The sequence below is a fragment of the Copadichromis virginalis genome, linkage group LG3 (assembly GCF_057382275.1).
Source record: "Copadichromis virginalis isolate Kocher_CV1m ecotype Utaka linkage group LG3, C_Virginalis_male_GT1.1, whole genome shotgun sequence".
In the NCBI taxonomy this organism is placed as follows: domain Eukaryota; kingdom Metazoa; phylum Chordata; class Actinopteri; order Cichliformes; family Cichlidae; genus Copadichromis; species Copadichromis virginalis.
Genome location: NC_140620.1, coordinates 10,615,909 through 10,640,211, shown reverse-complemented (window position 1 = coordinate 10,640,211; position 24,303 = coordinate 10,615,909). Strand labels below are relative to the sequence as shown.

At 45.0% G+C, this 24,303-nt stretch overlaps 2 protein-coding genes across 3 annotated transcripts in view; both read right to left on the bottom strand.

Annotated features, from left to right (window-relative positions):
- The window catches only part of LOC146712720 (butyrophilin-like protein 2), a 92,037-nt gene that overhangs the window by 35,444 nt on the left and 32,290 nt on the right, over positions 1-24,303 (bottom strand). The gene's annotated exons all lie outside the window — the stretch shown is intronic.
- Positions 1,286-24,115, bottom strand: LOC146712721 (uncharacterized). 2 transcript variants are annotated; one of them, XM_085452113.1, is made up of 9 exons: positions 24,029-24,115; positions 22,834-23,181; positions 20,384-20,716; positions 20,189-20,296; positions 7,869-8,195; positions 5,926-6,255; positions 5,360-5,683; positions 1,928-2,254; positions 1,286-1,841 (listed from the first exon to the last, which is right to left on the bottom strand). In XM_085452113.1, exons 1-9 carry the CDS (start codon positions 24,063-24,065, stop codon positions 1,750-1,752), a joined length of 2,226 nt encoding a protein of 741 aa, XP_085308239.1. In that variant the 5' UTR covers positions 24,066-24,115; the 3' UTR covers positions 1,286-1,749. The 2 variants fall into 2 exon arrangements, with proteins under 2 accessions (XP_085308239.1, XP_085308238.1); XM_085452112.1 differs by lacking the exon at positions 5,360-5,683 and having other exon boundaries at positions 1,288-1,841.

Here is a 24,303-nt window from a genome sequence, read left to right as displayed (position 1 = left end):
GTGTTCATCTCCCACACGTGTGTTCATTAAAATCATCGTTTGACCGACTCTCCTGGACCAGTGTTGTGATTTTGAATCCCTCCTGTATCCCTCCTCAATATTTGAACCCTTAAGTTTAGACCACGATATGGGCACAATGTGTGTCTGTTGTTGACCACACAGAGACTTTCAGAGTTGCAAAGACTTTTCTTTCTTTTTTTTCATTCGAATGGCTGGTCTATGATTTTTTTGGCAGAACACTGGTGGAATGTGCAGGTGTCGCTGTGCGCAATTAGATTATTGTGGGAATTCCCTACGTCATTTTCCCTTTCTGTGCGTCTGTGCAGAGACACCCGCATGATACACAAATCGAGCAAACAGCAGCAGCACGGAGCCGGTGCTGGAACACTTTAGCGGTGCATTCAGCTACTCTAAGCAGCACGTTCATGATTGGTTTGGGTCATGATGGGGGCATAATGTTGTCTGCTGTTGGCCACACAGAGACTTTCAAAGTTGAGGAGATTTTTTTGTTTTTATTCGAACGGCTGGTCTCAACTGTAAGTTGTGTTAGCGCTACTTTAGCATCTAGCTAGCCCTGCTGAAGAGCAGCGAGCATAAAGGGAGGAACGTTTTTGAAGTGTCAGCTAATTTCAAATGCAGCGTTTCTATCAGCTCAACAAACATCAGCAAACACACAAACTGTTTGTGTGCAGTTTGTCTCACAGTGTGTTGCAGCCAAAGGTCCAGCTGCTGTATTTCACAGGGAGAGAAAGAAAGAAAAGAAAAGCTGCTGTAGGAGAGGAACCCAAGCTTTGGCATCGCTCTGAAAACTATCGCTGATCCTTTTACTCGCTGGCTTTCAAATCAAAGCTGGAATGAAATTTGTGGCGTTTGCAGGATCGAATCAATCACACAGGATCAGAAGAGAAGACAGCAGAGCAGCTGATTTTACACCTGAAGATACAACTGTAATGTTAGAAACATGAAGATATTACACACACAATACAGACTGCAGCTCAGACAGCTGCTGGACAGATGTGTGTGTGTGTGTGTGTGTGTGTGTGTGTGTGTGTGTGTGTGTGTGTGTGTGTGTGTGTGTGTGTGTCCTCCTCAGGGTTCAGCAGGATAAAGAGAGTCACTCATTGTAGCTGTCAGTCCGTCAGCTTTAGCTCAGGAAACGTTTGTGTCTCAGTGTTACGACCCGGCTTGAAATGACCGTAACAAGAGTGGGGTGTCCCGTGACTTGAGATTTAAATGAAGCTATTTCATTACTGTATTTCTACACAATGCAAATGTGCTCATAGACGAGTTGGTGCTCCGTGTTTGAGGCTTTAAAGTACTGTAACTCCTTTATTCCACACAGACAGCTTCAGCATTTGTTCTGCTTTCTCTGCTTTTATTTGAATGTGATAGAAAAACACGACTAGAATTTACACAAACGTGTTTACAGGCTGACTTTAATGTGTTTCTGCACATGCTTGTCCTCTGGTCATGTGATCATGTGGTTTGTAGGATGCTCCTCTTCCTCAGAGGATCCACCTGTGCTTCCTCTCCTCTCTCCTCCACCTGTTACAGTGAGGGAACGTCCTCCATGATGGAGGAGCTGCTGGAAAGTGCTGAGAGTTTCCTCCAGAGTGAGACCTCTGTCACAGTTCAGAGGATCTACGGCAGCAGAGACCTTCATGGACACTAAAAGTCTCAAACACACAACAACAACATCACACTGACTCCACTCTGACATCACTGATCAATAATCAAAGAACACACAGATCAAACTGATTGATCAGCCATCAGAGGAGTCGGATCAATGGAGCTGCTTCTGTTCCTGATGTCCCCTGTTTGATCCTGGACCTGAACTCTCCCTGCAGATGAGACACAAGACAGTCAGAGACACACACACACACACACACACACACACACACACGCAGACATACAAACACAAACACACCTTTAACTTTGAGCTGCACTGTTTTGAATCTAACCCGTCCGTTCCTCCTCACATCACATTCATATCTCCCACTGTCTCTCTCTGTGGGCTGTTTCAGGGTCAGACTGAGGTCTCCAGTTTTCAGCAGGTCTTCATTCATCTTCGTTCGGTCTCTGTAAACCTGGTGCTGTTTGTGAGGCTGTTCAGAGCCGTTCTCATACACGTGAACCCTCCTGTATTCAGGTTCTTTACGTTCCCACTCCACTTCAGCATTTTCAGGCAGGTTTTGTGTGGTTTTGAAGGGCAGCTGGACAGACTCCGCCCCCTCCTCCACCTCCACCTGACACACTGAGAGGACAACAAACACAACATGAGCTGTACAAAGTGTGATTGGTGTTCAGAGCAGCATCATGTGACTCTTGTTCTGCACTAAATGAAGCGATGGAGTGGCGCCTCCTTCAGGCAGAGAAACAGCTCATGGAGAGAAATAATTATTAGAGCAAAAACAAGAGTGGAGCTGCAAATAAGGCCGAGAGGAACGCTGCAGAAAACTGTTCATGTGTGAATTCATCACTTCATAGATTTCTTTGAGCACTAAAATCAGAGCTGCTTCTATTTCTAATATGACAGCTGTACATTAGAGCTGGAACACTTTAAATGTGAGCCATAAAAACATGATACTCTACAAGTGCATTCAGCTCTGACACTGTCACATCATGAAGGAGACGTGGAAATCACTTTGTTACACAAATCAAAGTCCAATCAGTTCTATTGATGGAATATTGTGTGATCAATAGACTGATCAGTTTCTAATCTGTCATCGATCAGCTGGAAATCCAGCATGTCAAACAGACAGGCAGCAGATTAGGACCAAACACAAACACAGTGAGACTTTTTCTTCACAGCAGTTGCAGGTAAACTGCAGCAACAATGCGACTCAGACAGTTTCTCTGTAACTGCAGGGCTTCCTGCGCTGCTGTTAGTCAGACACGGATCAACAGGTTGTGGATAGAAAGCAGATTCCTTCAGCAGAGGATCCATATCACACGTGAAGCATGTCGTCGGGAAACAATCAGTGAAAATGGGACACTTTGAGCCTCAAACTCTGAACATGACCTGCTGCAGACCAGCTGATGTGTTCAGTTACCATGGTGAGGAATTTCACAATAAAGGAGGCGTGCGCTCTGTCTTTTCCCGGCCCGACGCTCTGGGACATTTTAGACACTTCAAATGCTCCACTATTAAGGTGGATGAAGGGTGTAGTTTGGAGGTGCTGCTTGTTAAAGTGTGAAACAGCTCCTATCTGTGCAGGTATCTCCGCCCTCCTAAGACTCCATCAGAGTTGGAGCTGAACTCTCAGATGTTTCCTGCTCCATGGTTCTTATGTGTGATCACATGATCTGAGCTGCTGATTTTAAGATCCATGTTGATGATCTTACTGACTCATTTGAGTTCCTCAGTACAGTAAATTCATTGGTTTCAAACAGCGTGTTGTTGGCCTACATATAACTGTGGGCTTCAGTATGAACTCCAGGCTTTGAGCTGATGTGTTTCTCTCTGATCATTGATGGATTCTGTTTGAGATCATTTTTCCAAGTGATCAGGCAAAAGCAGCTGTGTCAGTACGCTGACGCTCTTTTCATGAGGAAGCAGGAGAAACATGTTCATCAGTGTTTCTACCACCACTGGTGTTCCTCCTCCCTCACACACACAAACACTCTGAATGATCTGAACCTCCTTTGTACATCCACTTTAGATTCAACTGCACCTTTAAGATCAGGACTAAACGTGGTGCTCGCTCGCTGCCCTGGATCCACAAAGACATTCACAGTCTGAAAAGACAATGCCGGAGGGCAGAAAGGAGACGGAAGAAGGTGAATCTTCAGCTGCGTCATCAAGAAATGAAAGCATGAACGACTGCTTTCAATGAACAGGTGAAGGAGGCGAGGGCCGGCTATTTCTCTCCGTTAATTCATTCTAATAAGCACAGCCCAGAGCTCTTTGGAGCTCTTTGGAGGTCAGTGGAGCGTCTTTGAAATCCTGCAAGTTCTCACCAGATTACGGCATCGAGTGAGGAACGTCTTCACTTTCTAAACTTTCTGAAGGATCAAAAGAATGAGAGGAAATCCAAAACAGCAGCTCCTGATCCTTTTCTTGATGTCCCCGACCCCAGCCACCATATCTGATCTTCTTTTGTGCCAGTCTCTGTGGAGGAGCTTTGAAGGACGGTGGCACAACTGAAACGCTCATCAAGCTGTGTAGATATGATTCCTCCAAAGTTCCTGAGTGAAGTTTGGGATGTCCCTGCCCCTCGGCTGCTTCCAATAATGAACACTCGTCTGTCCTCTGGCTGTGTCCCAGAATACTTAAAGACAGCCAGTGTGCAAGCACTCATCAAAGATCCAGCCTCCATCCTTCTGACTACAACAATCACAGCTCAAAGTTTCCTTTTAGAGCAGAACTTTTGGAGAACACTGTCTGTCTGAAGCTTCTTGAAGCGTCACGTCCATGCTAGAACTCCAGTTTGACTCTGACTGTGGATCCTGCTGAAGCTTCTCCAAATAGTGGAGAAATGAAGACAAGATCAGCAGAGCCAGCTCAACAATGTCTGCAGGTGCTAACAGGTCAATCTTTGAGACGCTGAATGTTCCCAGTTTGCTGCTGTGAAACTAGAAGTGATGACTATTATTGTAACAGCACTGCAGCTGGAACTGCTGACGGGGCTGGAGATGAACTGGATTCTGATTTCAGGGACAGTTTTGGCTTTCAGTCGTCATCAAAACACTTTGTTTCATTCATGTTGCTCTGAAGCTTTCCTTTCTTCTCATTGACGTGTTCTGAACCAATCACAGCCCTTTCCTTTACAGGGATTTGGGCTTTCACCCCTCCCTGAAAGCCCAAATTCCCTCTCAGTTTAGTTCAGCTGGAGCCGAGATGACACAGAGAGCCTTTGGTCCATGAGATCTATCTAGGAGACATCAGTAACATCAGGTTTGTGTCAGCCGTCCTGTAGAACGCTTACATACAGCTGCTTCTGTCTCTGATCTCTGAGTATCTCTCAGCTTCAGCTGGGACTCCACCCAGGTGTTGGTTGGTTGACATTTGACAACATCCAAATGACTGGATCAAAGTGTTTGAATGATCTCAGCAGCTTTAAAACTATTGATATTTATACATTTACACTGATTTGGACTAAACTAACAAAACTATTGATTTGATCCAAACTCACATCATGCCAGAGGCTTTTATTTTGAAGGTAGGATCATTTTAATGGTCTTCTTAGTCTGTTCATTTAAACACACAGTTGCTCCGCCTGACATTTTTGGCTTTTAGATCAAAACATCAAAGAATTTATTTTATTTGAATGAACTGAAAATAGATTCAAACTAAAAGCTTTTAGAGAATAAACTCCTGCATGACCTCTGACCTTTGACCTGTATCTATAGCACTGACCTCTGACTGTCAGCTGCACTTGTTTCTTCAGCAGGATGTTTCCCTCCCTGCTGTAGACGGTGCAGGTGTAGGTCCAGTTGTCCCAGTCTGTGGGGTATTTCAGGGTCAGACTGAGGTCTCCAGTTTTCAGCAAGTCTTCATTCATCTTCGTTCGGTCTCTGAAAACCTGGTGCTGTTCTTCAGGCTGGTCAGAGCCGTTCTCATACACGTGGACCTTTGCATTGTTATCCATCCACTCCACTTTAGCATCTTCAGGCAGGTGAAGTGTGGTGTTTAAGGGCAGCTGGACAGACTCCACCCCTGAATCCGCCTCCACCTGGGGGACTGAGAGGACAACAAAGCACAACATGAGCTTGGATGGAGACATTTGTGTTGACTCTAACAGGCTGAATGCTGCTGCTTCACTGGGAGCTCACTGTTAGATAGAAAGTGGTCAGTGTGACATCACATGCTAACCTCAACATCAGACATGTTAACACTGTAACATTATTGGATGGAGCCCACTGAGACTGAAACACCATCACGAGTCTGACCTCTGACCTTTGACCTGGATCGACAGCACTGACCTCTGACTTTCAGCTCCACTTGTTTCTTCAGCAGGACGTTTCCCTCCCTGCTGTAGACGGTGCAGGTGTAGGTCCTGTTGTCTCCATCTGTGGGGTGTTTCAGGGTCAGACTGAGGTCTCCAGTTTTCAGCAGGTCTTCATTCATGTTCGTTCGGTCTCTGAAAACCTCGTCCTGTTTGTGAGAGCCGTTCTCATACACGTGGACCTTCCTGTTGTAGTAACTTGTATAATTGTCCATCCACTCCACTTTAGCGTCTTTAGGCAGTTGAAGTGTGGTGTTGAAGGGCAGCTGGACAGACTCCACCCCTGAATCCACCTCCACCTGGGGGACTGAGAGGACAACAAAGCACAACATGAGCTTGGATGGAGACATTTGTGTTGACTCTAACAGGCTGAATGCTGCTGCTTCACTGGGAGCTCACTGTTAGATAGAAAGTGGTCAGTGTGAAGAGGAGACGCAGCAGAAAGATGAAGACTGACAGGAAGAAAGCAGTGAACAGACTGTTGGAGCTGCTGTTAGTGGGACAGGACTTTATTCAGTCTCTGAGGACCAGATTTGACTTGATGAAGCAGAGAAACACAGTCTGAGTTTTTCTGTCACACTCACTTCATCACACAGCTCAGTTTGACAACATGTGGAAGAATTTGATAGAAGCCTTCCTTTAGTAAAAGCACCAAGAAAACACCATGAAAACACCTCACTACACACAAAACTGCAGTACTGGCAAATTGTACATAAAGTATGAAAAGTCAAAGTACTTATTGTGCAGAAAAATGTTCCCATCAGTGTCTGTGGATCAATATTACTGCTGCACATGTTTAAGGCTGAGCTCATTTCAAATCCTTTCTATTGTGTTGAATCTGCAGTAATGCATCATATTCTATAAAATCATATGTTTGTAGTGGCTGTCCTGTGAGGACCACGTCTCTCTAAACAAACAGCTGTTAATGAGCTCACAAACACAGGCCTACAGCTGGATTTGAAAAAGTCCATTCAATAGAAAATCAACAGTCACAGCTGGATTCAAAGGCTTGAGCTCTGTGTGACATGGTTACCTGTCAGCATCTACAGGGGGATTCAAATATGAAGGAAACATGAAGGTGGTGCATTAGAAAAACTGCTGCTTTCAAGCAGAGCAACAAACTGTTTGAACTGATCCAACTTTATTCACACAGACAAAGATTTGTGCATCAGCTGCTGTTTGCTGCTATAGATATAATCCAGCTGATGTGGAGAACTACATGTGACACTGTGATGCAGCCATGAATCTGACTGATTTCTTTCCATTTTCAAAGGTTGATGCATCAGTTAAAGTCCTTAAAAAGCTCAGAAATAAAGAGAAAGGTTGGTTAAAGCAAAGAGAGGCACTGGCAGCCTTTAAGACACTAAACAAGAGAAACAGATCAGAGAACATCAGACTGAATAAGTGGAATAAAGTGAAACAGAACTAACGCTCCCTAAGAATGGAGCTGTCAGAGGAAGAGAGCAGCAAACTGAAAGTCTCTGTTAGCTGCAGAGCTCTGAAACTTCACACAGCTTTGGATGATAACATGGAGAAAGGATGTGGAGATGTTCACACTTCTGCTAGAAATCATCTTCTAGTTATTGTGACTCAGATATGACTGATCATAGATGAGGACCAATGAAGGTTTTTACTGAGATTTGAGCTGACTTAGCTTAGCCTGTGTTTCAGCCACATGCTAAACAAACACATGTTCAGAAACTAGAAGATGTTACCTTTCAGATGAAATCTCACACATGAACTTTGCTCCTACAGTTCATCTGCTGAAGCTTTTACATTTGGCTGGAAATCAAATAAAAACCAAAACAGCCACAAACATCAGACATGCTAACACTGTAACATTATTGGATGGAGCCACTGAGACTGAACCACCATCATCAGTCTGACCTCTGACCTTTGACCTGTATCTACAGCACTGACCTCTGACTTTCAGCTCCACTTGTTTCTCCATCAGCATGTTTCCCTCCCTGCTGTACACGGTGCAGGTGTAGGTGGAGTTGTCTCCATCTGTGGGGTGTTTCAGGGTCAGACTGAGGTCTCCAGGTTCCAGCAAGTTTCTCTTCATCTTTGTTCGGTTCTTGTATTTATCGTCCTGTTCTTCAGGCTGGTCAGAGCCGTTCTCATACATGTGGACCTTCCTGTTGTTTGCATCCTTCCACTCCACTTTAGCATCTTTAGGCAGGCAAACTGTGGTTTTGCAGATCAGCTGGACAGACTCCACCCCTGAATCCACCTCCACCTTATAAACTGAGCGGACAACAAAGCACAACATGAGCTGTAGTGAAGGTTACTAATGTTCTCCTCATGACCTGTTACAGAGGACTTATTTCTGTGCTTGTCCTGTTAGACCTCAGTGTAGACCACAACATTTTACTACAAACACTAGAACACACCAGAGTTATTAAAGGAAACTTACTGCAGTGGTTTGAATCACATCTGATAGATTCCAGTTTGTTCATGTAAATGAGGAGTTTTCTTCAAAAAGTAAAACTGAGGAGTTTCCTTCACAAACAAAAATTATTCATAGATGTGTATGATTGCTCTCCAAATGATACACATTAGATTTTCATGATTAATACCTGTCATATCATTTACAGGCACGTTTTAAAGACACAAGGCCTGGATCAACTCTAATTTACTGCTTCTAAATTCATCACATTGATCCAGGACCTGTACATAACTAGAACTAACACACACATATTAGTGTTTTTCAAATGAAGTCAGTGACCACTGTGTGATCGCTGCAGTCAGACAATTGAAGCTCCCAAAATCAAAGCCTCAAATAATTTTTAAGAGATTTTAAGAATTTCTGTGAGCAAAATTTCTTTTATGATTTCTGGGACGACAACTGGAACAGAATCCACCTCATTACTGATGTAGAGCTGGCATGGAATATTTACAGAATACTTAGTTTTGTCCTTGGAGTTCTGCAGAAATCATTAAACCTTCTAAAATTAAAAAAGGCCAAATCAGAGTTTTAGCTTTGAAAAATCATTAAACATCTTAATGATCCTAAAAAGTTCTGGAAAATAATAAAATCTTATTAAGGGGATATAGCCACCAAAATACCAGATTTTGTTTTAAAAGGCTGACGTACTTTACTGAAAAATTTGATATTTTAAGTGCTTTATACATTTTGTTTCTTCGGGGTCTTTATTTGAATCTTTACATCAGATTTCAAACAGCTTATGGCACAGGAGGCTCTCTGTAACAACTCAAACTCTGTGCTTCAAGCCTTCAGCTTTTCTCCTCTGAATGTCCTGGAGGTCCACAGAACTTTAAATCTGTTGGATCCAAATAAATGTGCAGGACCAGATCTTTATTTTATTAAACTGGCTGCAGATTATATAACAGAACCACTAACTTATATTTTTAGTTTTAGTCTTTTGAACACTGAGATCCCTGAAATATGGAAATCTACCAATGTTCTCTCTTTGATGAAAAGAGATGATGTTAATAACTACAGGCCCACATAAATACTGTGTTTAAGTTTACAAAAAGCTTATTAGTGAACAACTCAAAGAATTTGGGCAAATATTTAATTCTTTCCCAACATCAGTCAGTAAACAACACAGCACAATAACCGCTGCTCTTAAAGTGGATCAATGACATCATTAATGCAATGGACTGAAAAAATACTGAGCTCCTCTTTGTCTTGGCTTGTAAGAGGCTTTTGATACAGTCGTCCTGCCATTTTAGTAAACAGACTAAACAATATTGCTGTGTGTTATATGCTGTGAGTTGGTTATCAAATTATCTGTCAGCTAGAACAGTGTCCAAAGGAGTTCCCCAGGGCTCCATATTTGGACCACTGCTCTTCTGTGTACATAGATAAAAATGCTGCATTACATTTTTATTCAGATGAAGTACACTTGAATTTGTGCAGTCTGCCTTTGATGATGTTCAGTCCCATTTGACTCAAATTAAGTTGGTGTTAAATTCAGATCAATTCAAGTTCAAGTTATTCTCAAGTGGCAAAGAGTTGTTATGCAAACTTCCTAAGAACAAACCAGTCAAGGGATTGAGGTAAGGAATGCGCAAATGTCATGGGGAAGAAAAATCATATCGCTGGTTGTAACAGTAGTACAATCTGACCGGATTATTTTTGTTGTTTAAACATCATTTGTTGTGGGTCATTTCTCATGTCCTTATGTTGAATTGAATGCACGTTTATGTGAGATTTCTTCATTGGGAAGAGAGGGATAAAACATGGGAGCATAGTTAGCTAACGCTGTTGTTGCTTTTCCATTTAGGTCTTACGCCGACTGTCCACGAGAGTAAACGAAAGCATTCTAACTTGTTGCCTTTTTGTTGTGAATGCAGACCAGAGAAGACACTACACAGAGGTCACATTGGTGCCGTAACTCGTTCGTGATGCTGCTGGATCGGGCTGGTGTCTTCTCGTGGCAGCAGCATCGTGGAGCATCGGCCTCCTTATTGTTTAGACTGTTGGGTAACAGAATCAAACTTTGGGGACTTTTGGATATACTTTCATTTGGACTTTGTATATTGCCATATTGGATTAAGCCAATTTTAGCTCTTTTAATATCCTGCTAGATATGGATCTCAGTGACTCAGATGACACCCCAAATGTGACTCACCTTGATGTGGGTAGGGGTAGAGGGTTAACAGCTGTTCCTTTTTCACTGGGTGACTGTCGGGTGGGGCATAGAGCAGCAGATTGCCCTTGTGGGCTTGTGGCTGAGTCGCCGTCGGTACAGTGCACTAAGGCATTGGCCTCAGACCCCCCAATAACTGATGTGAGTCAAAACATGTGATAAATGGTCAGCTCGTGAAGTTCAGGAGGTACTGGATAAGTATCACCTGGGGAAAAGGGTTCCAGTCTTCTCCACAGACAGGTGACTGTGTCTATGTGAATAAGGCAGAGGTTAGCGCAAATGCTACTCTTTGCTTGGCTGACCACGAGCAGAGACCAGCTGTGAGTCAGGATAGCACTGACGTCGTTGCCCACCTCTCAATTTTAAATACACTTAGTCATTGAGGGTTAGCAGGAGGGACTATGCGCTTACCTGCTGCTCCTTGGCAGGTAGCTCCATGCCCTCCTGGGTTTTAATTGCACCTTAGAACACATATGCATCAACACTACAATGAGCGGGTGGAGGGAGGTTTGGAGTCTTCTCCCACCCCCATTCTCTGCGGCCTGCTGGAGCGGGAGGGCTAGTAGGAGGAGTTGGCCGTCCGACTGCGGTCTGGGGTGTGGGGCCTCCCTGCTGCTGCGGAGTCGGGGTGGTCTGCCTCTCCCCACCGCAGGGAAAAGGGTAACACCACCTGGGTCTGGGTGCAATTCCCCCCTCCAGGGGCAAGGGTACCTAGACCCGGTTTGTAGAGTACGCTTGGGGAGTGTGATTGTGCGTACAGCGTCTCTTTATGTCTGTCTCCACGTTGGTTGAGTGTGGAGTGAGTGCATATGAGAGCATGAGGGTGGGAATGGATGTTTGTGTCTGTGTGTGCCTGTATGTCTGTGTCTATATGTCAGGTTGGGTATCAGACGCCACCTCTCTGGGGACACCTCAGGCCCTCCAAGGTTTGGAGGCCTATCTCCACCCACCACCACTTCCCCTGCCGGTGGCGGACTCCCTCAGGTGTCGGTGTGTTGGTGGTTCTTTGTGTCTGGGGGTGGGCGTCCGGGTACACACCGGCTCACTCCTTGGCGGCCGCTTGTCGGGGCCTGGGGCCTGGGGCTCACTCGGGCCCCTTTGGAGGTGGGGTGCCCCCGGCCTCTCGGCCTAGGGCTCGGTCACTCAGGCGCAGCTGGGGGCCGGCGGAGCTCACGGGCGCGTCACTGCAACTCCCCCTGACTTCTGCTCCGCGGCTGCTGGGCGAGCCCTCATCTGGGACTCTCCTCAGCTCTTACTGGGACAGTGGCGCGGCTGCCCCTCTGTTGGTCTTCCATGGTCTCTTGTGTTCTGGGGGCCTCTGGATGTCTGGAGTTTTGATCTCCTCCATACCCGCTTCACACCCTGGAGGACGGGGCTGTGGCCCCCCCACACTCCCTAGCAGATCATTACATGGAGAAACCTTTGGAATGCAAGCATGCTGATCCACACAGCTATGCACACATGGGTATTCACAGACGCGGACTAAAGCTTTCTTGGCTGCTGCCTCAAAGCACACTGTGCGCTGTCTATCTTGCGTGCTGCACAATATCGTTTATTACTTAGTAAATACTGATATCTATGACTAGCTAGTTTATTGTGATGGTGCTTTGTTTTCTCTATTATTATGTTGCTCTTTGTTGTTTGCTGTCTCCTCTGTTTGTTTTTGTTTGTTTGTTTTTTTTTTTTTTTCTCCATACAGGTGACCCAGGAGTTTTTTTTTTTTCTCTCTCTTCCCCCCCTTCTCACCGTCTCTTCTCCCCTTTGGTTTTCTTTCTTTCTCTCCCCCTCTCTCTCTCATTCATTCCCCTTGTCCTATTTATTAAAAAAAAAAAAAAAAAAAAAAAAAATGACAAAGGATGAACTGAAGCTCTGCCATCACGTAATGTCGCATACTGCTGTTTCTGATGTCATTTAGAAAAAAAAAAAAAAAAAAAAGGATAGCACTGCTATTGAGAGGTTGATCAGCATGCTAGAGAAGGTGCTGCAAGGCCCAGGCTATGCTCGAGCTAATGTCAGGTGACAGAGTACCCGACTGCCAAAAATACCGTGTTTGGATGTTCCATCTGCAGAGATAGATCCCACTCCACCCTCACGCACTGTGGGGAAAACAGATTGTGCTTCCTGTGTCATGTACCTGATCATTCAAGACGCAACTGCCCAGAGGGCAAGTGTCCTCCTTTCAATGGTCATCAGGGAAACTGAACGATCTGCGTGGAGGGGAGGACAGCGCAGATCCAGCAAGTAAGCCTCCCACTTTGGACATGACTACACAGATTATGAGACTTTGTATTCCACTTACAGTGGCATCATACCGCCAAATAAAACACTGATTGCACAGGGCTTGCATAGGCTCCCAAATACTGATAGCTTATTCTACTCTGCAGTGACTACTAGTAGTGGACAAGTTTTTAAAGCATTAGTGGACAGTGGATCTATGGCGTGCACCATAAGTGAGACAGTTGATGAGAAACTTTCACAATCTATACCTGATATTGAGAGACGTTCAGCCGAAGACATTGTCATTGTTGGTTGTGGGGGTCACCTTGTTATACCTTCTGCTACATATGATCTTACAGTATCAATATATGGCTTCGAGAAGCTTCGCACTACTCTAGATGAGATGGAGGAGTCAGGAAAAATCCATAAATCCCAGAGTGAGTTCTCATCCCCCTTGTCTTGGTTGTTAAGCCAAATGGTGACCTGCGCATATGCAATGACTTCAGATGATGAAATGCAAGAACAGTTAAAGATTCACATCCATTGCCTCATCAGTCAGACGCCCTTGCAGCACTTGGTGGGAAATGTCTTTTCCTCTTCAATGGATCTCACATCAGGGTTTTACTTCAGGGTTTTTTTTGTCGTCCACGAGGACGACAAAAAATACACGGCATTCTCCCCATTTTGCCTTCATGAGTATAACATGGTGCCTCAAGGCCTGACAAATAGTCCTGCTACTTTTATGCGAATGTCCATTTTTGGTGATGAGAACTGCGCAAGCTTGTTGTGTTATCTGGATAACCTTATGGTTATATATGCTTATATATGCCACATCTGAACAGGTGGCACTTGAACGTCTGCAGATGATTTTCTCGCGCCTTTCTGCCAACAACCTGAAGCTCTCACCTAAGAAATGCCACTTTCTTCAGCGGTCTGGGAAGTTCCTGGGACACATTATATGTGGTGAGGGTGTGAAAACAGACCCAAGTAAAATGCAGGCTATAGACAATGTGCAGAAAGCAGACCTAATGGAGTCTGACGGGGTGACACTGTGTGCGAGGAAAATCAGGTCCTTCCTAGGAATGGTTCTCTACTACCATCATTTTGTTGAGTGGTGCTCTGCAAAAACTAAGCCACTGTTTGATCCTGTGGCTGAACCGGCTGCGATACGCATAAGAGGTAGAGGCCATAAGCCTAAATTTAAAAGGGGCCACGTAGAGCTGGGTGATAGAACGATAACGAGATGTATTGCGACATAACTTTTTCTCGATAGAAAAGTTAAACTATTGCGATAGGCTTCATCTCTCTTGTCCTCTTAAAAAAAAAGAACAGCCAATCCAAATTAAGTAGCGCAGAGCGGAACCAATCACAACTGCAGCGTCATGTCACGTGACTTGTTACGTACAGCACAAGTACCAAGCCGCACATGTGTATTTGTTTGGGAAGCAGCCAGCCACCGTGCCGCCCGGGTAATGGAGGAAATGAGTGTGCCGACTAGAAAAAAAATCAACCGAGAGTGTGACCAAAGGTTACCGAAGAAAAAACAGATGATGGTGTCATGATCCTGGGTCTTTTGACCCAGCGTTTTGAGTTTTAGTTTATGGTTTATGTTTAAGCCCTTCAGGTTTTCTAAGTTCATTTTTATCATGCCTAGGTTGTTATAGTTCTTTGTCATTAGATTCCCCTTGTGTCTAACACCCCTGTTAAGTCTCCCTTGCCCTTCATGTGTTTCATGTCTGTGTCTTACTGTAGAGAAGTAGATTCTGGTGTAGGATTTTACATGATGTCCACAAACGCACCACTGACATCCACACCTTCCCAGCCAATAATTAGCAGGCTTATAAGAAACAGCTGCGCTTCACTACCAGAAGGAGGCATTTGGCAGTCTTGTCCATCCAAGGTGGCTGAGAGCATTAGGCAGTTAAGCGCTGCAGATCTCTCAAGGAAAGCTACTCGGTTTAGTATTGCCCTTTAGAGAGTGGTAAGTGGGACTCTTTGTTCATCATAACGTGGCATATAGTAGGGTGGACTTTGACAACTGTTTCCCTCCTTTGTTGCAGGTTTGCACTATACTGCTGTCTTGTCATATGCTGTTTTGTTTGTTACATGATGCTTTTATAACGAACAGTACTTTGGGGTGTATTTGTTTTATGTAGATCTTTTATTAATGTGTGTAATGTTTTATGCTTTGTTTTATTGCTTTAGTGGAGGTGTGGCCGCTTGCTGAGGGGCTAGACACGTGAGGTGGAATCCCCTTCCTGATGCATGCGAGTGTACACACCGGGCATAGGTTGATTGCACCATTTAGAGTTTAGTGTAAGTGACAGTGAGGTCTGCAGTGAAGTTACATGGGTGAATAATTGGTGGCACCCTTGGGCACTCCTCCCTGTAGGTTGCCTCCTCAAGTGGCCGGTCTCCACTATTTTGTGTGGTTATTCTTTTATCCTGGCCGCCACCCGGCACACAATGCACCCGACCCCTATGGCGCCTCCTGCGGGTGGTGGGCCTGCGGGAGGATGGGCCCATGTCTCCTCTTCGGGCTGTGCCCGGCCGGGCCCCATGGACTAAGGCCCGGCCACCAGACGCTCGCCCTCGTGCTCAACCTGGAGACTCTGTTGTCCTGCTGGGAGACTTCAATGCTCACGTGGGTAACAACAGCGAGACCTGGAGGGGCGTGATTGGGAGGAACGGCCTCCCTGATCTGAACCCGAGCGGTGCTTTGTTATTGGACTTCTGTGCTAATCACAGTTTGGCCATAACGAACACCCTGTTCGAACATAAGAGTGTCCATAAGTGCACGTGGCACCAGGACGCTCTAGGCCGTAGGTCGATGATCGATTTTGTAATCGTATCAGCAGACCTGCGACCATATGTTCTGGACACTCGGGTAAAGAGAGGGGCTGAGCTGTCAACTGATCACCACCTGGTGGTGAGTTGCATCAGGTGGCGGGGGAGGACGCTGGACAGACCTGGTGCACCTAAACGCGTAGTGAGGGTGTGCTGGGAACGTCTAGCAGAGGCCCCAGTCCGCGAGATCTTCAACGCACACCTCCGGCAGAGCTTCAACAGCATTCCGAGGGAGACTGGGGACATTGAGTCCGAATGGACCATGTTCAGCGTCTCCATTGCCGAAGCTGCTGCATTGAGCTGCGGCCGCAAGGTGGTTGGTGCCTGCCGCGGTGGTAATCCCCGAACCAAATGGTGGACACCAGAGGTGAAGGGAGCCACCAGGCTGAAGAAGGAGTCCTATCGGGCTTGGTTGGCCTGTGGGACTCCGGAGGCAGCCGACAGGTATCGACAGGCCAAGCGGAATGCGGCTCGGGCAGTGGCTGAAGCAAAAACTCGGGTGTGGGAGGAGTTTGGAGAGGCCATGGAAAAAGACTTTCGGACTGCCTCGAAGAGATTCTGGCAAACCGTCAGGCGTCTCAGGAGGGGAAAGCGGTGCTCTACCTGCACTGTGTATAGTGCTGGCGGAGCGCTACTGACGTCGACTGAGAAAATTGTCAGGCGGTGGAAGGAATACTTCGAGGACCTCCTTAATCCTACTGACACGTCTTCCGAGGAGGAAGCAGAGTCTGGGGATGAGGGGAATGACCCGCCAATTTCCGGGGGCGAGGTCACTGAGGCAGTTAAACAACTCCTTGGTGGCAGAGCCCCTGGTGTTGATGAGGTCCGCCCCGAGTTCCTGAAGGCTCTGGACGTTGTAGGGCTGTCCTGGTTGACACGCCTCTGCAATGTTGCGTGGAGATCAGGGGCAGTACCTGTGGACTGGCAGACCGGGGTGGTGGTCCCCATCTTTAAGAAGGGGGACCGGAGGGTGTGTTCCAACTACAGGGGGATCACACTCCTCAGCCTCCCTGGGAAAGTCTATGCCAGGGTGCTGGAAAGGAGAGTTCGTCCGCTAGTCGAACCTCGGATACAGGAGGAACAATGCGGTTTTCGTCCTGGTCGCGGAACACTGGACCAGCTCTTTATCCTCTCCAGGATACTTGAGGGTGCATGGGAGTTTGCCCAACCAGTCTACATGTGTTTTGTGGACTTGGAGAAGGCATTCGACCGTGTCCCTCGGGGTGTCCTGTGGGAGGTGTTGCGGGAGTATGGGGTGTCTGGCCCATTGCTACGGGCCATTTGATCCCTATACAACCGTTGCAAGAGCTTGGTTCGCATTGCCGGCAATAAGTCGGACTCGTTCCCGGTGGGTGATGGGCTCCGCCAGGGCTGCCCTTTGTCTCCGGTTCTGTTCATAATTTTTATGGACAGGATTTCTAGGCGCAGCCAAGTGGCGGAGGGCTTTCGCTTTGGTGGCCTCAGAATCTCATCTCTGACTTTTGCAGATGATGTGGTTCTGTTGGCTCCATCGGGTGAGGGCCTCCAGCTCGCACTGGAACGGTTCGCAGCCGAGTGTGAAGCAGCGGGAATGAGGATCAGCACCGCCAAATCTGAGGCCATGGTTCTCAGCCGGAAAAGGGTGGAGTGCCCACTACGGGTCGGGGATGAGTTCCTGCCCCAAGTGGAGGAGTTCAAGTATCTCGGGGTCTTGTTCGCGAGTGATGGGAGAAGGGAGCCGGAGATCGACAGACGGATTGGGGCTGCGGCTGCAGTAATGCGGACGCTGCACCGGTCCGTCGTGGTGAAGAGGGAGCTGAGTGTAAAAGCGAAGCTCTCAATTTACCGGTCGATCCACGTTCCTACCCTCACCTATGGCCACGAGCTGTGGGTAGTGACCGAAAGAACGAGATCGCGGATACAAGCGGCAGAAATGAGCTTCCTCCGAAGGGTGGCTGGCCTCTCCCTTAGAGATAGGGTGAGAAGTTCGGCCATCCGGGAGGGGCTCAGAGTAGAGCAGCTGCTGCTCCACATCGAAAGGAGCCAGCTGAGGTGGTTCGGGCATCTGACAAGGATGCCCCCTGGGCACCTCCTGGGTGAGGTGTTCCAGGCATGTCCCACCGGGAGGAGGCCCCGGGGCAGACCCAGGACACGCTGGAGAGATTATATCTCTCGGCTGGCCTGGGAACGCCTTGGTGTTCCCCCGGATAAGCTGGAGGAGGTGGCTGGGGAGAGGGAGGTCTGGGCCTCTTTGCTTAGGCTGCTGCCCCCGCGACCCGGCTCCGGATAAAGCGGATGAAGATGGATGGATGGATGGATATTCTTTTATCATGCTGTGATTGTTTTAGGGTAGCATCATGGTAGGGAGTCTGGTCATTTTAATCATCGTTTGTTAATAAAGTGTTTTAATTAACTATTTTGCCGTCTCAACCCTGCTACCCTAGGTGCCTTCCTGATTTTATAGTTATGTTTTTAGTAGTTCCTCTTAATAAATTTTGATTTGTAAACTTCCTTTGTCTCACCTCTGCCGTTAATAACGAGTCTGTGGGCTTTGGTAGCCAGTGCAATACGTACATTGGCTAGAGAAATCTTTCCTGGGGTGTAACGGCCTCCCCCAGGTGGCGTTGTCAATATCTTAGTTACCGTCCCCAGTTATTCCTCTATCGCGACACCACATTACGTTGTCAAGTTCAGGTTGTCATATCTGCGTCTTATGTTTCCTGTTTTATTTTTTAAGAGATCTTGTGTTCCTGTGTTCATTGTGTTTAGTTTTACTCTTCCACTGTGAGGTCGTTATGTTCATGTGTGTCAGCTGTTCCCCATGTGTTCCCACTTCTCTCATTAGCCTCCTGTGTGTATTTAGTCTGTGCCTTTTCATTCAGTCCTTGTCGGATTGTCTGTGTTGTTCCCATGCCATGTCCTGCGTTCAGGTTTTCACATACACTCAACAAAAATATAAACGCAACACCTTTGTTACTGCTCCCATTCCCCATGGGATGGACGTAGAGACCTAAAATTCATTCCAGATACACAATATAACCATCCCTCCCAAACAGTGGTCACAAATCAGTCCAAATGTGTGGTAGTGGGCACATCTGCCATATTGAGATAATCCATCCCACCTCACAGGTGTGCCACATCAGGATGCTGATCTGACATCATGAGTAGTGCACAGGTGTACCTCAGACTGCCCACAACAAAAGGCCATGCAGATGGACCAAGCGAGTGATAGGGAGTCTGCCATTGGTCAAACTGGTTGTTCTCTTGGTGCGGCATTGAGCGTCCCAACCTCTGAGGCAGAATCGACTGTGGCTCCACATGCTGTGTGTGACGTGTTGGTTTCCCAACATAATTTGTATAATTTTACCACTATATGATCACACTGCAAGTGTAAATGTAATCCTCAGAGTATTGGAGGATTCCTGTGAGGCTGACTGGTCACGACAATAAACGAAAGCATTCTAACTTGTTGCCTTTTTGTTGTGAATGCAGACCAGAGAAGACACTACACAGAGGTCACACTTGTCATTTAGACAGCTGTTAGCACATGATTCTCCTTATGGGGACCTGATACGTTTAATATGGTGATGAGAATACAGCCCAGAATAAGCGTATACTATAGCTTTTATTTTGGAAAGAGACATTTCTCTGTAATAAACTCTCTTTACCAAAGATGAGTGATTCCTCAATCAGATAGATTTTTTTTTTTATTACTTTGTTGTTTCAGCAACATTAAATTTAAAAACTGTACTTTTGAGTTAAAATATATATTTATAATTTTAATAAATGACAAATTAAAAAGTCATGAACATTTCTTTTTGTATCGAAAAAATATCGAACCGTGACTCCAAAGTATCGAACCGAACCGTGAATTTTGTGTATCGTTGCACCCCTAATATATATGTGTAATATATATGTGTCCTTAGTGTCGGAACAGAATTGGGGGAAAAAGCTTTTGAATAAGTTGCCTCTGGAAAAATCTACAGAAGGAGTTTAAAGTTAAAGAAGTGAGAGAATGGCTCAATTTGATCAGTGTGAATTTTGTCATTGTTGGTTTTATAATGACCTGTTATTTTATAAGATTCTTGATTCATTTTTGTGTTGTGTTGTGGTTTTGTTTTTTTGTGTTGTGTTTGTGTTGTTTTATAGGATTTGTGAATTCATGATTCATGTTTGTGTTCACTTGTCTGTGTGGAAAATTGTGTTTGCTTCTTTATTTGTCACACATTGTATTTGTTATAACTTATACATGACTCTGCTGGTCACTCTTGTAAAACGGATTTTAATCTCAGTGAGGTATTTACGTGGGCAAATAAAGTACACATGCAGTGAAGCACACACACTGTTTAGTAAAGTCATGTTGTGGAGCTGTTTCACTGATCAATGACTGAGTCTGAAGGAGGTTTTCTGACTTCTGGAACAAACCTGGAAGTTTCTCTTCAGCTCTCTGTATCAGCTGTTTGTAACTATCAACTCTTTCAGCTTCTGGAACAAGTTTGTGTGAGCCGCAGTCAAGGAGCCACCAGAGGACACCTGCTAACCATCGGCATTATGGGTAGTGTAGTAGGAGACACTCACCTGACATGAAATACTGATGGAAATAATATATGAGACCTCCAAAAACCACAAGAAGAACCAGGAGAACCAGGAGCACAAGAACAGCTTTCGCCCAGGATGGAAACTGTTCTGTGGAAAAAAACACAAACAACATGTCCTTTGAACTCTGATCTCAATGTCCTGCACTGTATCATGGTTTTTATCTCCATGTCTGACCTTTGACCTGCAGCACTACTTTTTGTCTCAGGATGTCTTTGTCCCTGTAGATGATGCAGATGTATTCTCCACTGTCTCTCTCTGTGGGGTATTCCAGGGTCAGACTGAGGTCTCCAGTTCTCAGCAGGTCTTTGTTCATCTTTGTTCGACCACAGTAACGGTCGTCCTGCTTCTTAAGGTGGTCACTTCCATTTGAATATCCATGGACCATCATGATTTCTCTGTCAAATCTTGTCCACTCCACTGTGGTGTCCTCAGGCAGGTCAGGTGTTGTTTTGCATTGCAGGATGACAGACTCTGATCCTACAACGACCTCCTCCTCCAGTTCTTGGTCTGAGAGGACAGTAAACCAAATTATAAAAATTGCATCTGGAAAGTTTTCCCAGTGTTTTATTTGTTCCACATTTTGTTATTCCAACATGGATTAGATTGAGTTTCACCTCACATTTCTACACACACAATACCTGGGGATTCCCATGATGCATTGAGTTTTCCTTTCCAGTCACCTTCCTCACTCACTATGTGTTAACAGACCTCTCTGCATTGAATCATATCTGTTATTAACCTCTGTCTCTCTTCCACAGCATGTCTTTATCCTGTTTTCCTTCTCTCACCCCAACCGGTCGCAGCAGATGGCCCCGCCCCTCCCTGAGCCTGGTTCTGCCAGAGGTTTCTTCTGTTAAAAGGGAGTTTTTCCTTCCCACTGTCGCCAAAGTGCTTGCTCATAGGGGGTCATATGATTTTTAGGTCTTTTTCTTTGTATGTATTATTGTACGATCTGCTGTACAATATAAAGCGCCTTGAGGCGACTGTTGTTGTGGTTTGGTGCTGTATGAATAAAATTGAATTGAATTTAACAATACCCCGCAATGACAGGCTACTGTTTAAATGATTGCAAATGTATTAAAAATAAAAAAAATGAGAATAACATGTAATCACAAACTTTGCTCAGTGCTTTGTTGAAGCAACTTTGGCAGCAATTACAGCCTTCAGTCTTTCTCAGTATGATGCTGCAAGCTTGGCACCTATTTTTAGGCATTTTCTTTATTCTTCTTTGCAGACCCTCTCAAGCACCATCAGGCTGGATGGGGAGTGTCAGTGCAAAGGCATTGTCTAATCTCTCCAGAGATGTTTGATTGGGTTCTTGTCTGGGCTCTGGCTGGACCACTCAAGAACAAAGACAACAAAGTGGTGCCGAAGCCCTCCTATGTTATCTTGTCTCTATGTTTAGGATCGTTTTCCTGTTGGAAGATAAACCTTCAGCCAGTCCAAGGTACAGAGCACTCTGGAGGAGGTTGTCATCAAGGAGTTCTCTACACATTGGTGCATTCAGGAAATCTTTTAGTTCTTCCACTGTAAAATGTCCCACAACATGATGCTGTTTTTTCCAGACATGACACTTGGCATTCAGGCCAAAGATTTTTATAGTGGTTTCATCAGACCAGAGAATTTTCTTTTTCATGATCTGAGATACTTCAGGGGCTTTTTGGCAAACTCGATTCAATGCATACTGTCTCAGAGGTCTGCAGACAATTCCTTGGACTTCAAAGCTTGATTTGTGTTCTGACATGTACTGTCAACTGTTGGACCTTATACAGACATGTGTGCCTTTCCAAATCATGTCCAATCAACTGCATCTATCACAAGTGGACTCCAATCAACAAACATCTGGCAGATTATCAGAGGGAACAAGGTTCAACTGAGATTAAATTTTAGTGTCCCAGAAAAGGCTGTGAGTACTTTTGTACATCTGTTAATTTTAGCTTAAATTTAAAAAAAAAATTTAAGCCAATTTTTTTCCATATTCATTATGGGGGTATTGTGCAAGAAGAATTTGGAGGTGAAAAACTGATTCCATCCATTTTGGAATAAGACTGTTACATAACAAAATGTGGAAAAAAAGGAAGGGCTGAGAGTATTTTCTGGATGTTCTGTAACTAAAGAAGCAGATTCAGTCACACTGATTTTAATCATAGAATCGACCTGATCTGAGATCTGAGCATCTGTGTTACTGACCTCTGACTCTGCTGCCAGTAAAAATAAATATCAATAATAAAGTCATTAAAATCTCTATTCTGCATGAAAAATATCAGGAAAGCTTGTGAGCCAAAACTGTGCCAGGTCTTCACAGTACTACTGTTAGTTATCACACATAAGTAAGAGACCATGTGGGGTTATTGTCTGTCCCTATTAGGCAGGCAAGCTGCTGGTTTTCCTGCACATGTAAGAATTTCTGGATCAAATCATCCTGATTTAGAAGATACACCAAAAATTGTACCAATAAGATTCTATTTTCTTCTTCTTTGGTGTTCATGTTTTTATTTTTCCAGTGTGGTTGCATCTAGAAAACTTTACCACTATTTTATCAGATTTCAGTACTAGAAAAATCTTTTATGTTACTCTTTAGTTTGACCTCTGACCTTCATAATCACAGGTGTTGGGTTTTGTACCTTTGACATGCAGCTGTATTTCTGCCAGTTTCCGTTCCGCCCTTTCATTTCCGATGGAGCAGGTGTAGATGCTGCTATCAGTCTTTGTTGGTTTTCTCAGAGTGAGGCTGAAGTCTGAAGTGTCCAGAGCATCAGGCCTCATTGATGTGCGCCCTCTGTAATGCTGGTTTTGCCCTTTAAAATCATCCGTTTCCTCTCGTCGTAGGTGGACAGATTTGGGGTTGAGATCATTGCGAGTCCACAGCACTGTGGGGTTTTCAGGTATAAAACCTGAGTACTCGCAAGGCAACAGGACAGATATTTCCCCCTCATACACCTCCACCACTGGAGCCAGGGCATGCTGGGAAACTGGAAGGAGACACAAGCACACACAAAAAAAACACTTATTATGTGTATGCAGTAGATTTTGTCCTTGGGTTGATATAAAGTGGTTTCAGAAAGTTGCAGAATATGTAACATCACTCTCAGCCATGTTTTATAAAAAGTATTCAAACACGGATTCTTCCTGTCCAACAAACACTGAAAGGACATCAAAGATGTTAAAGAAAACTGATGGATGACTGAACAACACTGAGGTGAAAGGAGGAAACCATCTCTTATTTTCTTGTATCGGTGTTCATTTCTTATTGAAAATGAACACAGATACAAGCAGATCTGAGCTCAGACGCCTTCCTGTAATGAGACAGCAGGGCTAACAACGACACCACAGTCCATCAATTTGTAACAAATAACCTCACCATGCAACAACATCAAATGAGGCAGAAACACAACCACACAGAAAACAAACAGTTTATTAGTAAACAGACATCCCAGTGTTACAACACATAAAAGTGTCACCACTGACAATGTTACACACAACTGTCAACATAACCAATTTTCATCTGTATCATTGGACAAGTTTTTTTCTTTTTTTTTTGCCATAGTCGTTAATCTTGTCAAACGTCACTACACTCTGGCAGGTTTGTGGTTCTATCAGTAAGAAACAGAGACGTCTGGAACACACAGATAGTTCGTCTTAAACAGATATGAACTCAGCTGTAACCCTGTGAGCGCCCTGCATGAAGTCCCAGAGGGGGTTATAAGGAATAGAGTCAAGTAGAGTCAGTTTACATCCAGTGAAATCATGTTAGACTTTATGTTGTCTAAAAGCACAAACAGCTGCGTTGTTGTGTTTGCATTCAAAGAGTGCGCTTACCGAGTACGAGGAGCAGGAGTGGCAGCAACATCTTCATCTCCAGTTAAAGTCCTGATAACAACAACACGCAGCTGCTGCTGCACTAAAGGTTTGGTCCTCTTACGATAACCTGATCATTTCCTGTTGAGCCTTCAAAATATTTATTTATTTATTTTTTCTTTTTACAGCGAATGACAGAATTAAATTTAGAGGAGAAACAACATGGCTAGATTGCTGTTTGCTGCTCTATGGGATTAATATTCTGCTGTCATTTGAAACTTAAATTTAGAAATTAA

Excerpts from the sequence above, each read along its gene's own strand:
- LOC146712721 (XM_085452113.1), bottom strand. The coding sequence starts at position 24,065 with ATGAAGATGTTGCTGCCACTCCTGCTCCTCGTACTCG. Across the intron at positions 23,182-24,028 it reads ACTCCTGCTCCTCGTACTCG|TTTCCCAGCATGCCCTGGCT; the intron begins GTAAGCGCACTC and ends GTCTCCTTCCAG. Across the intron at positions 6,256-7,868 it reads AGTGGAGCTGAAAGTCAGAG|TCCCCCAGGTGGAGGTGGAT; the intron begins GTCAGTGCTGTA and ends TTGTCCTCTCAG.